The 17,793-nt window shown below is 36.0% G+C and overlaps 1 protein-coding gene across 1 annotated transcript; it reads left to right on the forward strand.

Annotated features, from left to right (window-relative positions):
• Nucleotides 1–8,434: 8,434 nt before the first annotated feature.
• On the forward strand, nucleotides 8,435–9,144 carry LOC133814293 (uncharacterized). Its single transcript, XM_062247276.1, has 2 exons — nucleotides 8,435–8,670; nucleotides 8,760–9,144. The coding sequence occupies exons 1-2, from the start codon at nucleotides 8,435–8,437 to the stop codon at nucleotides 9,142–9,144; spliced, it is 621 nt and encodes a 206-aa protein (XP_062103260.1).
• The last annotated feature ends 8,649 nt before the right edge of the window (nucleotides 9,145–17,793 follow it).

Consider the following 17,793-nt stretch of genomic DNA (forward strand, 5'->3'; position numbering starts at 1 on the left):
AAAGAAAGAAAGGAAGTTATATAAAGATATTTATTGATATTTTTTCTAGATGGGAAAAAGATAAGGGTTCAAAAAACAATAGTCAAATCACAATAAATATAACAAAAACAAAATTAAATGATTTAAACTTAACAAGATAAGAGAACCACATGTGTTGTAGTGATTCTTCCTCATTTATAGCTAATTCCTGCACTAAAGGATTCAATTTAATTGATGATGACCAGAGAAAAATCAGTCTTTACAACACAAAAGCTACAGAAATTCAAGATCAGAAAAGTATTTGATTAAATTGCAATGTAATAAATCCAATTTGTTAATAATTCTCCATAACTTAACTCTTTTATTTAGGAAAGAGAGCTAAGCAAAACATCCATGTTCAGATTTTTTTTATAATCAAAGGCTGAAACAGAGTGTAAGTGCCACCAGACAAACAAGACAACATATATACACAGAGGGCACTAGCACAATTTTGACTAATTATATATAAATGTATCTTGCATTATACCCAAAGCCATGTTTGTTGACAAAAAATCTTTTAGAAACATTAGTGTCATTGATCAAAGTTTTATCCACTACTAAATATGAGGTAATATATTTTTTTAACTTAAAATAAAAAAATAAAAATGCATATTGTTCTAACATAGCATATCTCAATATATGGAGCTAATCTAGACAACAAGGAAAATTACGAAAACATTAATGTGGATCCTATCTAGAGATTTGAAGGCCCAGTAGGTAGCATAGCAAGCATACAACAAACAAAGCTCGTTTGGCTACAAATATCAATCTATTGCTTATCAAAAGCACACCAAAACAGCAAATTCTATAAAAGAAAATACATCCATCCAATACACAATAATACAAAAGCATAAAAAGCTCAATTCAAAAGTCCTTTAAAGCTTTAACCTCAATCTATGGAGCTAATCTATAGTTAACTGACAATAAAATATATACAAATCAATAATCTTAGCTTAGAAAGTTACAACCTCTTGAAATAAGAACAAGATTAGAACTTGAATACATAGAAAATAAAAAACAAAAAAGAAAAGTTAGGAACTTGAAAGCACCTGCAAAGAGATTTCATTTCTTCTTTCCTCCCAAATTTTATAAGCCTTTCTCTCTTAGAAGCTACAATAGTCTTTCTTATTCACAACTCCCAATCAACTGCCATAAAAAAACACCACAACTTTAGATAGTCAAGAGCAATTTCTTATTAAAAGAGGGTACTCATTAATTATGAAAATAAAAAACCTTCCTTTGTGTTTAGAAGTTCTTGAAGTGTAGGAGGCACTTTTCTGTAAAGAACTGCAGCTTCGACAATTAGATATCAAAAACACAGTTAAAATTTAAAAAAAAAACAGTAGAACAGAGTATTTGTAGTACCACTGTCTTACAAATACGATTTCAAAGTCCCAAGTGTAAATCAACCATTGGTAATGCTCTGCATTTTTCAAAAGCCAAGGAAAAATAAACAGTAGATAATCATCAAGAACTAGATATCTAAACTTATACCAAGAACTAAATATCCCCAACAAGTCATGGTCATATATGTATATAAATCTAGATCCCACATCAAAATCTAGATCCCACATCAAAATCCAAGACCCGAGGGATCTGCAAAATCATGTAGAACACACACAAAACCCTCAGTAATTATAATCAACTATTAGTTACCAACACAGTGCACAAAGTAGTTACACAGAACGACTGAAACTCTACAAAACACATAAATACTAGTACAAAGTCCCAACTTCAGAACAAAAATCGACAATGCTCTGAGAATCATCGATGAATAAATACTGATCACAAAGCATAATTCAACCTCTCCAAAAATAATAGTTCTCACAATATCAAGAGATAAAAAAGGGATGAAACATATCTAGCCCGCAGTGATGGGAATGGAGGAGACAGATGTTTGTGACTTGCAGCATGACCACTGAAGCATCCAAGATTTACCAACATGTTATGATACTATTCTCGAGTAAAAGTGGAACCCTGAAAAATCATTAAACGCACAAAAGCAAAGACATGAACCAAAAATCTTACAAAACCGAAGCTACAGTTCTAGAAAAGATAAAAAAATCATTAAAGGAAACACTAGCCCAATTCAACTCCCTTTCAAGTTTAAGTTCTTGTCTAAATAGACACGGGAAGAGAAGATTGACGCCTTACAAAGTTGAAAACCTGAAAATGAACAAAATACATATGCAAAGATAGACAACATATAAGAAAGCGCCTAGAAGAAAATAAGAATTCAAAGAATCATTTTTCACCCCTCTCCACAATCCAACAACACAAAAAACCTTGAGCCATTCTCTCTCGGATCACCTAAAAAGAGAAAAACTAAGAGCAGATCAAAAATCGGCAGTGCTATGAGAATCATCTGCAAAAAAATACGGATCACAAAGCATAACCCAATCTTTCCAAAAATAATACTTCTCCCAACATCAAGAGATAAAAGGGTGATGAAGTACATCTAACCCGCATTGATGGGAATGGAGAAGAAGAAGACATTTGTGACTTGAATATATATACATTGATTATATGATATTAATTGAAATCTAAATGATAAAAAAAAAAAACAAAATACCTCACAGAAAAACAGAGGTCCGAGTTGCATGACAGGGAGAGAGAGGTGGCACGGTCATGGTATGTTTCAGTGAGAAAAAATGACGGGGAAGCTGGCATGGTCATTGTGTGTTTCAGCGACTCGCATGAGAGAGAGAGGGCTGAGGAAACTAAGTGAGAGAGAGAGAGGAAGAGGGAGGCGACACTGATTTAGGGAGCTGGTTTGGGTAGTTTAGGGTTTAGGGATTCAATGAGAGCAAATGAGGGATTAGAGAAAATTTTCATATGGCGCCTCTTTTCTTTTTCATTTGGCGCCTAAACATATAGGACTCTCCGTGTTTTTTTTTCATTTGCCCATTAATAACACTTCTTCATTTATGTAATTTTTTACTGTAACATATAGTCAAAATTGTTGTAGTGGTCATATATTCGACAAGTAAGATTTCATTAATATTTATTTTTTATAAATTGATATACTTTTGTTAATTTAGTCATTGTGATATACGGTGTATATTGATGGGTAGCAGAATAGCAAACAGGTAGAAAAAATTGATCATTTTTGCTTTTTTTTTAAAATTAATAAGTAATATATAAAGGCTAAAGCTGTGAAAGTCAGAATCTCGTGATCCATAGGAGGAATGACGGGTAAAAGCTGTGCAATCCCACATCGCCTGGGGAAGGTTAAGTGATGATTTTAAGACTATGTAGGTATGGGACTACACAGTTGAAGAAGGCTTACATGGATTGATGGCTACTACCTATATCAACAAGATGCATCTTCTTTTTGGTAGCCCATTACTTGAGAACTCCAAAGTTAAGAGTGCTTGACCTGGAGTAATCTTAAGATAGGTGACCTCCTGTGAAGTTTGCCCAGGAAGCATGCGAGTGAGGACAAAAACATGCTGGAAAGACTCGTGTTGGTTTTTAGGGCCAATCGGCATTCCAAGAAGTAGCCATAGTGGTGTGGGGCATTACAAAATGTATGTAGCGCACCAAAAAAAAATTATTTAAATTTTTGTGTTTTATTTTATTTAATTGATAAGTGTTGTGAATTATTTTATTTAATTGTTTGTTTTAAATTAAATTGTTAGAATTGTTTGGTAGAATTTTTGGTGAATTTAAATTTGTTAATTGTTTATTTGATTATTTATTTCAATGTGTTAATAATTGTGTAACTTGTTTGTTTTACTAGTAGTGTTACATTTTATTAAGTGTGACAAATTATGTGATTAAAATAGATTATTTTATTCATTATTAAGTGTGTGCCGAAATGTGTGTGTGTGTGTGTGTGTGAATGTGTTTTATTTTCTTTTATTTATTTAATTTATTAAAAGGGTAAATAAGAAAGGAAAAATGACAATAATTTGTAGCAAAATGCGAAAGTTGGAAATTGATTATTCTAGTGTGAAAATGCTACTTATGGCCGTGTGATAAGAAATGGTAACAAGGTGTGGATGGCATAGGTTGGAACATGGGGGATTTGGTCTTCCATTTATTTTGGTAAATCAAACAAATTAGAATTAAAAAGAAAATAGGCACCATTAGGAAACTTACCCATTTTGTTCAATAGGTTAATTTGGCTAAGTTAGAATAAAGAGAGAGGAGAGAAAAGATGAGGCCATTTTGAAGCCTTGGAGTCGTTGGCCTAGAGAGAAGGAGAGAGAGAGAGAGGGCGTGTTCTAGAGAGAGAATGAGAGAAAGAAAGAAAAGAAAAGAGGAAGAAGAAGAAGAAGGTCATAAGTATGTTATTCATATTGTTGATATTTTGTTTATTTCTAAGTCTAGGGTTTCTTTTCCCCACCATCCTAAGGTTTTGTGTTCTTCTTTTTTATGGGTTTCAAAAAACCCTAGGGTATTCAAGGGTGATTGCCATTTGGGTGTTGGTTCTATCAAGGAAGTAGTTGATCCATAAACCTTATGCTTTATTTTGTTATTTCTTATTGAAAGGATTTTTTTTTAGTTTTGTTGTCTGTTGAAATCCTTGCCATGTGTTGGTTTGATTTTCTATGAGATACATGAATATGATACATGATGATGTATGATTGTGGTTTTTGTTAATTGAGGGGAGTATGATTAGGTTTGTCAAGGGTTTTGTTTTGATCTATTAGAATATGAGGATTGTTGATATTTGATGATTGTGTGTATGAAGATTTCAGCCTATGCATGTCTAAGGTTCCCCTCTATATTTTGTTATTTTATTGTGATTTAGGTCAGATCCATGTTCTAGGATCCTATGTAAATATTGGTATGATAAATCATTTTGATTTCTTGTTTGAGTCCATGAAGGTTGATGAATATGCTATCATGAGAAATTTTGTGATATAGTGTTGTGAAACCTAGGTGTGTTTCGGCCTATAGGGTGTGGAGCATATTGTGATGTTTGTTTTTATTTTGTGTCATTTATATATACATGTTAGGAACATACTAGGTTAATTTGGATAAAAAGAAATGATTGTTTTAAATTCCTATAAATTGATATATTAATGATTTCATGAAAGTTATGGATTGGGAATTGAGAAACATCAACTAAAGATGAATTTCATGATGAGTAATGCTTGCTGATTTTTTGAATAATTGGTGAAAAGTTTGATGAAATAATGATATGCATGCATAAAAAAATATCTTTTATGATATGTTGTATTTATGAGAATAAAATGGTGTTTTATTTCACACTTAAAATGATATTTTTGCATAAATAAATGCCTACAGATTTTTTTTTATATTCTTGAGAAAATATGAGTTTTTAAAAATAAAGATGGTGATTTTGAGGTTAAAAATTAGTTGCTGGAATTTTAATAAAATGTGAAGTTGTGTTTTTAAATAAAAGGGAATTTTGTGTATATGTTGAAATAAATTAATACCCTAACCCATGAAAATATTAAAAATGGTATTTTTATTATGAATATGAGTGTTGATATTAATAGTATGATTTTCTTTATTTTTTATTAAAAAAAATGGTGAAATTATTTTACTTGTGATTGTTAAATAAATTAAATCATGGCTGAAAGTTTAGTTAAGTATTTATAAAAAAAATAATAATTTGATTTTCACATATGAATTTTTTTTATTTTAAAAATTTGATCTTAAAAATAACACAAGTAAAAATATATTTTTCCACATCTAAATTAGATTTTTCTCACATTAAATTTATAAATTTGATAATTGAATTATAATGTTATTTTCTATGTAAACATGTTAAACTATAAGTATTTCACATAGATTTTGGTCTTTGTTATTTTATGGAATTTAAAAGTAAAAATGGGATTATTATATTTTAATTGGTTAAATAAATTATTTTATGAACTAAAATAAAGTCTTGAGAGATTTAATCAACCTAGTAATTTTAAGAGGACAAACAATGGTAATCAAGCATGTTACAATTTCATTATTTTCAAAAGCTATAGAAATAAGCATGTAGGAATTATCGTTTTTAACATCGCTTTTAAACAACGTTCCCACGTATGCATGTCACATGCAATTCCACTTTTAAGTTAAAAAATGTGTCTTTTATGCAACCATATAGTTTTTATAAAAGGACCATGCATGTAATATATGTAGAATGTGCATTATTCTTTTATGACCTTATGTGAATATGTCTTGTTGGGATGTTGTGAATAAATTTCAACATGTGTGCATGGCCCATGCACACATGAGTCATATGAGTGGGCAAAATAGAGTTTATGTGATGCTAAGGAAGGTTATTTTGATTATGGTATAGGCTCATTGTGAAGTTGTCATTTTACCTTACTTGGACCTGAGGTAAGGAAGTTAGATAGAATTTTGTTTGCTTATTTTGTGAATGGTAAGATTGACTAGCATGATTAAGTATATTATGAATGATAGTGTTTTTGTGATAAGGATTATGAAATGATATGTTGTGATGACGTTGATGAACTATGAAATGTTGTTGGACTGTTTGTCATTGTGATGTTGTATGCTATGAATGGTTGTTAGCGTGATGAACGCGACACAACAAAGGGGTTACTAAGGATATGAAGACATAACCCGAGTTAATAAGGATATAAAGACATAACTCATAGGGCGGACGCGCCGAGGTTATTCAAGGACCAGAGATCCCATTTACCTCATAAGGTGACATGGACAAGTTAGCAGGCCATGTGCACAAAGATGTGATGATTATGTTTATGATGATGATGTTATTATGATAATGTTTATGATGGTGATGTTATTATGATAATGTTTATGATGATGATGTTTGATGTATGATGATAAAGTTAAGTACGATGAATAACGATGTATGAACATGAATATGTTTGTTGTATTTACTTGTGTGTTGTTTGTACTTCCTTACTAGGCTTTTAGCTAAACCCCTTACTTTCCCTTCCAGGTAGCAAATATGATTTCTCTTTGGCACGTGTGGTGATGTGGGAAGTTCTATCGTCAGGCTGTGTATGGCGTGGGGGAACCTATGGACGAGAAACGATCAGAATGAACGCCTTATTTTTATAATGTCACGTAATTTTTAAATTTTCAAAACTAAACAGTGGGACTTAAATTTTAATCATTGATTTTATGACGATGCATGAAAACTATTATTTTGTTTTGAACTGTTGGGCCCAACTTGCATGTTTTAGCAAGACCCCACTGGGATTTCTATAATAAGTGCCTATTCTTTATAAACTCATGAGTATGTAAACATTTTTTAAAGTATTAGATTAGGGCGTTCTTACAAATGGTATTAGTGCCTTGACCTAGCAAGAAGTGTGGCCGAGAGGGACATCAGACCGCTAAGGGTAGGTGATTGTGACAGTCAGAATCATGTGATCCGTAGGAGGAAAGATCCGGTAAAAGTTGTGCAATCCCACATCGCCTGGGGAAGGTTAATTGATGATTCTAAGACTGTGTAGGTATGGGACTGCACAGTTAAAGAAGGCTTAAATGGATTGAAGGCTACTACCTATATCAACAAGACGCATGTTCTTTTCAGTAGCCCATCACTTGGGAACTCCAAAGTTAAGAGTGCTTGACCTGGAGTAATCTCAAGATGGGTGACCTCCTGGGAAGTTTTCGCAGGAAGCGTGCGAGTGAGGACAAAAACACACTAGAAAGACTCGTGTTGGTTTGTAGGGCCAATCGCCATTCCAGGAAGCAGCCATAATGGAATGGGGCGTTCCAAAAGCTATAGAATGTAATAGTTTATTTAGCACAAACGGCACCGACAACTCATTGGGAAGTAGTGTGCCTGCGACACTAACGGAACCAGCACCTTTATCTAAGCTCCAGGTTGCGCGTGGTCCACAAGATAAACAACCATCAACTTCTACCATGGTCGATAACAATATAGGTAGATTCGAAGGCAACCATTTCTAGAAATAGTCTGTTGAAACATTAAACTTGATTTATTATGGTTAGTTTCTAAAATTTTCATGAATTTAGAGTTTCTAGAGTTTTCATATATTTACTAAAGTTTCTAGTGTCTTCATTTATTTACTAGAATTTCTATAATTTTGTTGTATTTACTAGAGGTTGTTGAGTCTTTAGTATTCTAGAACTCTCATTTCTTAGTTAGTAGATGAGAATTATCTAGAATAATCTACTAGTGAATAATTTAATTATGTATCTAGAAAGGTTCATAAAACCCTATAAATAGAGATGTAGTCTCACAATTTTGTGTCAAGCCAAAAACACAAGTTGAGGTCTATAAAAAATCCTCTTCCATCATAATATTATCTCTCATGTTAACCTTAGTTTTCAACAAAGTCATCAAGTTCTCTCCCAAATTCATCTTAATTTTCAACAAATTGGTACCAAAGAAAGGTTCTTGAAGAAAAATGGCAAGTGGAGGAATGGTCCCCTTCCAAGTTCCAATGCTCACCAAGAGCAACTATGACAATTGAGTACCTAGATGAAGGCACTACTAGGAGCTCAAGATGTTTGCAAGATTGTTGAGAAAGGCCATAAGGAGCAAGAAGATGTTTCTCTTTCTCAAGCTCAACAGGAAGCCTTGAGGGATTCAAGAAAGCTCTCTACCTCTTCTATCAAGCAGTGGATGAAGATGCATTCGAGAAGTAGATCTCAAATGCAACTACGACCAAAGAAGCGTGGGAGAAACTTCAAACTTGCAGCAAAGGAGTGGAGCATGTTAAAAAGATTCATCTTCAAAATCTTAGAGGTGAGTTTGAAATTTTGTTCATGGAAGAATCTGAATCAATTTCTGATTAATTTGATAGAGTATCGGCAATTGTCAATCAATTAAGAAAAAATGGCGACGATGTTAGTGAAGTGAAGGTCATAGAGAAAATTCTTCGCACTATAACTCCAGCGTTTAAATACATTGCTACAAACATTGAAGAAATTAAAGATTTAGAAACTATGACTATTGAGCAACTCATGGGTTCTTTACAACCCTATGAGGAGAAACAAAATAGAAAGAATAAGCAAAAGGAGACAGTGGAGAAATTACTACAATTCAACTTGAAGGAAGAAAATTTCAGCAATAATAGAGAAGAAAGAGGAAAAGGACGTGACAAAGGAAGCAGACGTGGACGTGGTCATGGAAAAGGAAGAGAAGGGAGGGGTGGCTTCAACAACTTCAATAATGGAGAAAAAAGTTGAAATCCACAAGAAACAAAAGGATGCGGAAGGGCAACTCATCGTCAAGGAATGACAAATCCCACATGAAATGCTACAATTGTAATAAGTTTGGCCACTATGCCTACAAGTGTAGATCAAGGAAGGTTGAAGAAGAATTCAATTTTGTCGAAGGCAAAGGTTTAGAAGAAAGAACATTGCTACTAGCTTGCAAAGACAAAGATGAAGGCCAAGAAAATAGATGGTATCTTGATACTGGCGCTAGCAATCACATGTGTGGACAAAGAAGAATGTTCGTGGTGCTCAATGAAGCAGTAAAAGGAAATGTCTCTTTTGGAGATGAGTCAAAAATACCTGTGGATGACCAAGGTAAAATTCTAATATGCTTGAAGAACGTTTACTTTGTGCTCAACATGAAGAACAATATTTTGAGTTTGAGTCAACAGAAAATGTCATTTGCGTCAGTTTCTAACTGCCACAATTGAGTTTTAGCGTTAGTTTTATATGTGATGCGGAATCCCATGACGCAAACCAGGCTGCCGTTTGAGTTAGTGGGGCAGTGTTACAAATTTGGCATTTGTGCGAGTGTCCCACTGACGCAAACACTAAGCATTTGCGTTAGTGGGGCACTGTCACAAATCTGGCATTTGTGGCAGTGCTCCACTGACTCAAACGCCTGGTGTTTGCGTCAGTGGGGCACTGCCATAAATGTTAAAAACGAGTATTTTTTGTGTCAGTTGGGAACAGTAACATAAAGTATTAACCAGAGAAATTGCAAATGTTTATGCCAATTTCCCTGGCCTATTTTGATTAAAAAAAAAAAACAGCAGCAGAAAAACAACATTATAAGTTTTTTAAACATTTATCTAAAGCTAACATTTATGATCAAATCTACAAAAGTAATTTAGATTTCAATGTTAATCTATGTATATATGTACTCTTTTGTTCTAAATTTCTAAGTATTAAACCTACTTAAAGTAAAATTTCCTCACTAACTTGCTCATTTGCTAAGTGAGATACGTCATAACTGATTCAGTCCACTCATCCCGTATCTTGTTGATTTCGTGAGCCGAATATGGTGCCGTATTCGTAAACTTAGAAAATACTTAAAATAATAAGTTAGAAATCATCAAAATAAAACCATGTTATCACGAGATTTGTTTGAAGATTGTCCAACTCTGACACATCTACCACGTTACAACAAATATATATAAAGAAGAAGCATAGTTTGGCAATTGCATATAGAACTTTTTTGGGTAACACAAAACGGATAGCTACCGGTAGAAGATGTTCAAGAAGTGTATGATGGTCATGAGACTTCATTCCAACTAAATTCAAAATTTTCACATCAACCAGAGAAGAAATATTTGAAGAATAACCTTCCGGTACTTTCACATTCGACAAAGAATCACATACAATTTATTTTTCTTCTTTAGACAGGGTATAATACGCAGGTGGTAAATAGGTTTGTATCTCACCAACCTCTGGCTGTAACTTACTGCGTATATCCATTACTTTTAAATCCATCAGAGGTTTAATTCCATCCTTACTCCGACCAAGAACATTCAGCAATGTACTAATTAAGCTATTTGACACGTTTTTCTCAATGTGCATCACATCCAAGTTATGCCGCAAAACTAAATGCTCCCAGTATTCAAGCTAAAAAAAAATAGATTGCTTCTTCCAACAACCTGTCGCACCATCTATAACCTCCATTGTTTTTTCACATCTAACATTTTTCTCTTATTTGTATAATTTCTAGACTTACTGAACTTGCATTGGACTTTCTTCAACTTTGTTAACAATTGTCCTCCAACTAAAGGTTGTGGAGCCTTTCCAAATTCAGATTTACCATTGACGACATTTGTCCAACTTCGAAATTTATGTTCTTCAGATAAGAACTTTCAGTGTCCCATATAACAAATCTTTCTAGAATGTTTTAAATATTCAGAATGAGCCCATTCTTCACAAATGGGACATGCCTTGTACCATTTCACACTAAATCCAGAAAGATTACCTAAGGTTGCAAAGTCATTAATAGTCCACAACAACACTACTTTAAGATTAAAATTTTCTTTCTTATAAGCATCGTAAGCATTAACTCCCTCATACCACAATGTCTCAAATCATAAATTAAAGGAGCTACGTATACATCAATATCATTTCTAGGTTGTTTAGGACCAGATATCAACAAAGTTAACATGGTAAACTTCATCTTCTTACACAACCATGGGGGTAGATTATAGATGACTAGCATTATAGGCCATCAAGTATATGTACTACTAAGGGAAATATGTGGATTAATTCCGTCAGCACAAAGACCCAAATGAATATGTAGAGTCCAAGAACTTTACTTAGCTAGTTATTTAGTAGTATTATAGTATGTTTAGTATTATCTTTGTAACTGTGGATTTTTGGTTCAGACCGGGAATTATTTGGACACTCATAGTAGTACTTATAGATTTTCTAAGTTTAACCTATAGTTTAAGAATATTAAGTATAACCTAAGGTTTGATTATATGACTGATATTAAGGATAGTATTTGTTATATTATAAGGTTTAGATATCAACCAATAGGATTTTAAGCACATGTTATGAATGGTAATTAAGGATTAAGTATTTTTGAGGATTAAATTAAATAAGGGTAAAGTTTGAATGATATAGGGTCAGTCAGCAGCTTTGAATACGTTAAAGGCTTAGTCAAGGCTGTTTACTCCATTCAAACTTAGCTAAAAATATGTAATTTCGTGTTTAAATATTCAGCGTGTGCCGATATATCGCAGCTATAGGGGGCGATATATCGCATCACGTAGATACAGAAAACACGAGACGATGCACGGTCGCCTCGGGCATACTGGCCCAGGCGATATATCGCCTACAGGGGGCGATATATCGCCTCCTCCAGCATAAATTCAAACTCTTTTGAGTTCATTTCCTTTCAGCCATTCAAACTCCTTCAACAGTCCAGCATCTTTTGAACGAGTCTTCAGCCTCTGCTGAACGATTATTCAAATGATTTTCACCTAAAAAGCCATTATTTTTATTCAAGTAAAATCAAGATATTTTCATTCCCAAACTCTATAAATAGGACCTAGTACCCAGCCATTTCTTCACCTTTTACTCTAAGTTCAGAAGCTGCTAGTGCAAAGTAAGTGTGAGAGTGTAAACACCTGGTTTGGGAAAAAAAAATCATAAGCTTAAACATCATAAGCTTATCAAACACTTTGGGAAGTGAGATTCGTTAGTATTTCGGTTGTGGTTAGATTGATCTTGCAAGTCTTTGAGGTAAACCCGAAACTCTAGTTCATTTATGTTATGTTTCCCTTCTCTTAGTCTTCTACTCAGTTTCCTAACCTCATTCTTATTTTGGTTAGGGAATCAAAGTTCTTAAGAACATAAGTTGTGGTAAGCATATTTTCTTTTAATGGTTTAGTCTTCCTATTCATTTTCATCTCTTCTTCTTCTTAAAACTCACTCTTTCTCATATGGTTTTAGGAGTGTTCCAAAAGTCCTAACTCAGTCCATTATATCCCGATAACTTTGGTAAGGAAAATAGGCTAGAATCTATATGTTTATGTTTATGTTATCTTATGTGTTATGTTATGATATGTTATGAATATGTTATGCATGTGTATGTTTGTAGGCTTGGGCTTATGCCCTATTTGACTAACAAGACCCCAAAAAGATTGTGGGCATAAGCCTATTTAGCTGGTAGGACCCCACTAATCTCATGGGCATAAGCTTGTTTAGTCTATGGGACCCCAAGTAATAATGGCCATTATAATAAGTGTATTATGTGTTATGATATGTCTTTACGTTATTATGAAATTGATGTGTATGACTATGTGTTAGATTTTTCCTTGCTGGGCATTAGGCTCATTCCTTTCTGTTTATGTGCAGGAAATAAGCTTTAGAGGCGGAAAGATTCGTGATGCTTAGAGGATGTGTATCGATGCTGAATGGAGTCAAGGGGCCGAGCGTTATTCGATTCGAGGATGTAGTCTCATTTTAATTTTTATGGTTTTATATGTATTTTCCGCATTTTCTTATGTAATTCTTTTCATTTAAATCATGTTTTGTTTTTAAAGACAATGGGATCCCAAATCCTTCTTAGTATTCTATTTATTTGTAAGTAATTCTTATTTTACAAGTTACTCAGTGAAATTATGGTATTTTCGTAAAAATGTAAGTTTTATGTATAGTTTCGTTAATGGTCCAAATAGTCTAGATTAGTGGGTCATTATAGTTGGTATCAGAGCAACGGCTCCTTCGCATGAAGTTCTCCTCGATACACATGCTCAAAGCTCCGAATCGGACCGCCAAGTAAGTGTTTAAGTTACAAGTTACTTTACTTATGTGTATAGCTAACAACTTTAGTGTTTATGTTTCAGTTAAGAATGAACGGAGCTTTAACCTACCAAGATATCCGAGCCATTAAGGCCTTAAAAAGAATAAGGGAGCCAAGAAACACCGTAGGAGCCCTAGAAATGATTACTCGAAGGTTGCTTTTGTTTCATCAAGAGATAGGTGGCCTTCAAGAGGCTAAACAAATAATGTTAAGATCAACGGAACAATATGTATTAGTAATTAGGTTGTTTAAAGATTTTTCATTCTGTAATAGCAGCATTAGAAGAGATATGGGAAAAGATGCATGAGGAGGATGAACTACCCTTAGCAATGAGATACTATTTCCTCTTAGTTAGGTTCACCTCAAAAATTGAGTTTCAGTTCACCAATGAGCAAAAGAATAGGATTCTCACCAACCTTCCTATAGGACGTTTTGATGCTCATGACAATGATAATTATGAACAAATAGATGATGATATATTAGATGATGGATCGGATGTAGAAGATCCCGATTTTTAGATTAGTAGTTTTTATTTGTTTTATTTACTTTTGATTGTAATAAGTGATATTGTTTTTCCAAATGAATAACATGCTATTTGAATATCATGTGTGAGTTTGATTCTATTTTCGCAATAATAATAAATACTAAATAAAATGAATAATGACTAAGTTCGGTGAGGGTGGATACAAATCAATGAACCTGGTTTCCTTATTGAGAGTTAGGGGGCCTTAGTAGTGGGAATGATTTTACTGATCCCAGCCCTCCCTCAATATGGTTAACTTTGGAACAAAGATAAGTTTCGAGCCTGAGAATTGAAGTCATATAGGATGATTAGAAACACACTTAGAAAATAAAGATGACTTGTTTTTCTAAGTATAGAAACCCACTCTAATAATAAATAAAGACCTATATAATTTTCATAAGAAGTCATAATAAATAGGCCCGAGATATGTTTGTTTTAGAATAAGTTTTTGCCTTAGAGCCTATTAGGAAAAGTTCTAACATGTTTCTTTCAACTGTTAGAACTCTGCTACGATGTCTCTCCGAAGATCCGCACGCACCAACGGAAACGCCTCCAACGATGTTCCAGCGACCAATGCGGTTCCAACAGTTCGCCGAAGGGGAATGCGTGCTACTGCTCGCCGCAACGCGCTGGCACAGCCAGCTGACAACACTGCAGAGATTGCCAGACTGCGACAGCAAGTCGAGGAACTTCTGTAGTAACAACGCCAACAGGCTCAATCTCAGCCTCAGCCTCCGCCACAGCCGCAACCACAGCAAATGGCCCCAGCACCCCAACAAGTTGGTCCATATGGGGGATGGCCTATGACGAATTACGCTCCATATCCTGTACAGCACATGGAGCCAGTGTACGAGAGGTTCCGCAAGCAGCACGCTCCGAACTTCGAAGGGACTACGGACCCCTTTGAAGCAGAAGAATGGCTAAGGAATGTGGAGCCGATCCTAGCCCACATGAACCTCAGTAATGCGGACCGTATATCCTGCGTCTCATCTTTACTCAAGAAAGATGCCAGGATATGGTGGGACTTGGTCCAGCAATCTCATGATGCTGCCACCATGACGTGGACCCGATTTGTGGAGCTGTTCCACAAAAAGTACTACAATTCGGCTGTACTTGCTACGAGGGTTGAGGAGTTCACCAATCTGAAGTAGGGAACTTTAACAGTGGCGGAATATGCTCGTTAGTTCAACCGCTTAGAAAAGTTCGCGGCAGAGTTAGTTTCAACCGATTATCTGAGGGTGAACAAATTCGTGAGAGGACTCCGACCAAAGATCGAGATGGGAGTGAAGCTAGCAAACCCGGGAAACACTTCATATGCCGACGTTCTCGAGACGTCAATTGAAGTAGAAAGGTTGCAGGCCAACGTAAGCAAAGAAGAAGCTAGCAAGCCTGAACCTAAACAGCAGAGCCAACCTCAGGCCAGTCGGAACAACAATCAGTCTAGCAATAGCGGCAACAATCAGTCCAACAACAACGGTAACGGACAGAAGAGAAGGCATCCTGACAACAAGCAAGCTGACAGTAATAAAAGGGCACGACCAAATAATGGGGGAAATAGGTCGGGCTACGTGGAATACCCGCCATGTGCCAAATGTCAGAAGAAGCACCCTGGAGAATGCCGTGCCAACACCAAGGAGTGTTTCAATTGTGGTCAAGAGGGGCATCGCAAGAAAGATTGTCCTCAGCAAAAGCCAGACGGAAAGAAGGATGAAAAGATGGTTCCTGCTCGGGTTTTTGCTTTAACCCAAGGAGAGGCGGATGCTAGCAACAAGGTGGTCACAGGTCAGGTTTCCATCCTCAATAATTTATGTCATGTATTATTTGATTCGGGTGCCACTCATTCGTATATTTCGTTAGGAATGATAGATAAACTAGACAAACCTAGTGAAAGATTTAGAACTAGGTTTGTAACCGAGTTGCCTTCGGGCAAAGTAGTTCAATCATCACGAATTGTACGAGGCGTACCAATCAAGATTGAGGACAAGGAACTAGAAGGAGACCTGATAGAGCTGGTGATCAAAGACTTCGACGTAATCCTAGGCATGGATTGGCTAGCACGGTATGGCGCAACGATCGACTGCAAACGCAAGAAAGTGGTGTTCGAGACTCCTGACGGCCAGAAAATGTGCTTCATGGGACAAGCTTCAGGACTACGCACCCCGTTAGTATCATCTCTCAAAGCTCAAAGAATGATGGAGAAAGGATGTCAAGCATTCTTAGCCAGCATCACGAATGTGGAGAAGGAGACATCACTTAAGGTTGGAGATGTTCGAGTCATACAAGAATTTCCAGAAGTATTTCCCGATGACTTGCCAGGATTGCCGCCAACTAGAGAAATAGACTTCACGGTAGAATTAGTACCGGGCACCGAGCCTATCTCTAAGGCACCATACCGGATGGCACCTACGGAACTCAAGGAGTTAAAGACGCAGCTACAAGAACTCCTAGACTTGGGTTTCATTAGGCCAAGCCATTCACCATGGGGAGCTCTGGTACTATTCGTGAAGAAGAAGGACGGAAGTATGCACATGTGCATAGACTACCGTGAGCTGAATAAAGTAACAATTAAGAACAAATACCCGTTACCTCGGATTGATGATTTGTTTGATCAACTCCGAGGCGCGACTGTATTTTCTAAAATCGATTTACGGTCCAGGTATCATCAGCTCAAGGTAAAGGGAGAAGATATTCCTAAGACAACCTTTAGGACTCGTTATGGACACTACGAGTACTTGGTTATGTCTTTTGGTCTTACTAACGCGCCAGACGCGTTTATGGAATTAATGAATAGGGTCTTCAAATACTACTTGGATAAATTTGTCGTTGTGTTCATCGACGACATTTTAATTTACTCCAAGGATGAAGAGGAGCACGAGGAACACTTGAGGATGATTTTGACATGATTGAAGGAGCACCAACTCTACGCGAAGTTCAAGAAATGCGAGTTTTGGCTTTCACAAGTGGCGTTCCTCGGGCACATCATATCGAAAGATGGAGTTGCAGTAGATCCATCGAAGGTAGAGGCCGTGAAGGACTGGCCTAGGCCAAAGAACGCGTCAGAAGTAAGAAGCTTCTTAGGGCTAGCAGGTTATTATAGAAAGTTTGTAGAGGGCTTTTCTAAGATAGCCACTCCACTCACCCACCTGACCCGGAAGCAACAAAAGTATAACTGGAATGATAAGTGTGAGGAAAGCTTCCAGTTGCTTAAGGATAAGCTTTGCTCAACACCAGTACTTAGTGTCCCAACACCCAACAACAAGTTCGTTGTCTACTGTGATGCATCAAAGTTAGGATTGGGATGCGTACTGATGCAAAATGACAAGGTGATAGCCTACGCCTCACGTCAGTTAAAGGAGTATGAACAACGCTATCCAACTCACGATATGGAGTTGGCAGCGGTGGTCTTTGCGTTAAAAATCTAGCGCCATTATCTTTACGGAGAACAGTGCGAGATTTATACGGACCACAAGAGTTTAAAATACTTCTTTACGCAGAAGGAGCTCAACATGAGGCAGCGCAGGTGGTTAGAATTAGTCAAGGATTACGACTGCGAAATCCTATACCACCTAGGAAAGGCGAATGTAGTTGTCGATGCACTCAGCCGGAAAAGCTATGGGAACTTAGCAGCCTTATCCAGAGTAGAAAAGCCGCTACAGCGGGAGCTGATCAGTGCCGGAATCGAAGTGGTTGTAGGCAAGCTGGCAAACTTGTCTATCCAATCAAATCTGCTAGAAGACATACGAAATGGTCAGAGACATGATGACTCGCTAGCAGCACACACGGATGCAGTCAGAGAAGGCAA

This window comes from Humulus lupulus, chromosome 2 (genome assembly GCF_963169125.1).
Source record: "Humulus lupulus chromosome 2, drHumLupu1.1, whole genome shotgun sequence".
NCBI classification, from domain to species: Eukaryota; Viridiplantae; Streptophyta; class Magnoliopsida; order Rosales; family Cannabaceae; genus Humulus; species Humulus lupulus.

Excerpts from the sequence above, each read along its gene's own strand:
- LOC133814293 (XM_062247276.1), top strand. The coding sequence starts at position 8,435 with ATGAAGGCACTACTAGGAGCTCAAGATGTTTGCAAGATTGTTGAGAAA. Across the intron at positions 8,671-8,759 it reads GCAGCAAAGGAGTGGAGCAT|AGTATCGGCAATTGTCAATC; the intron begins GTTAAAAAGATT and ends TTAATTTGATAG.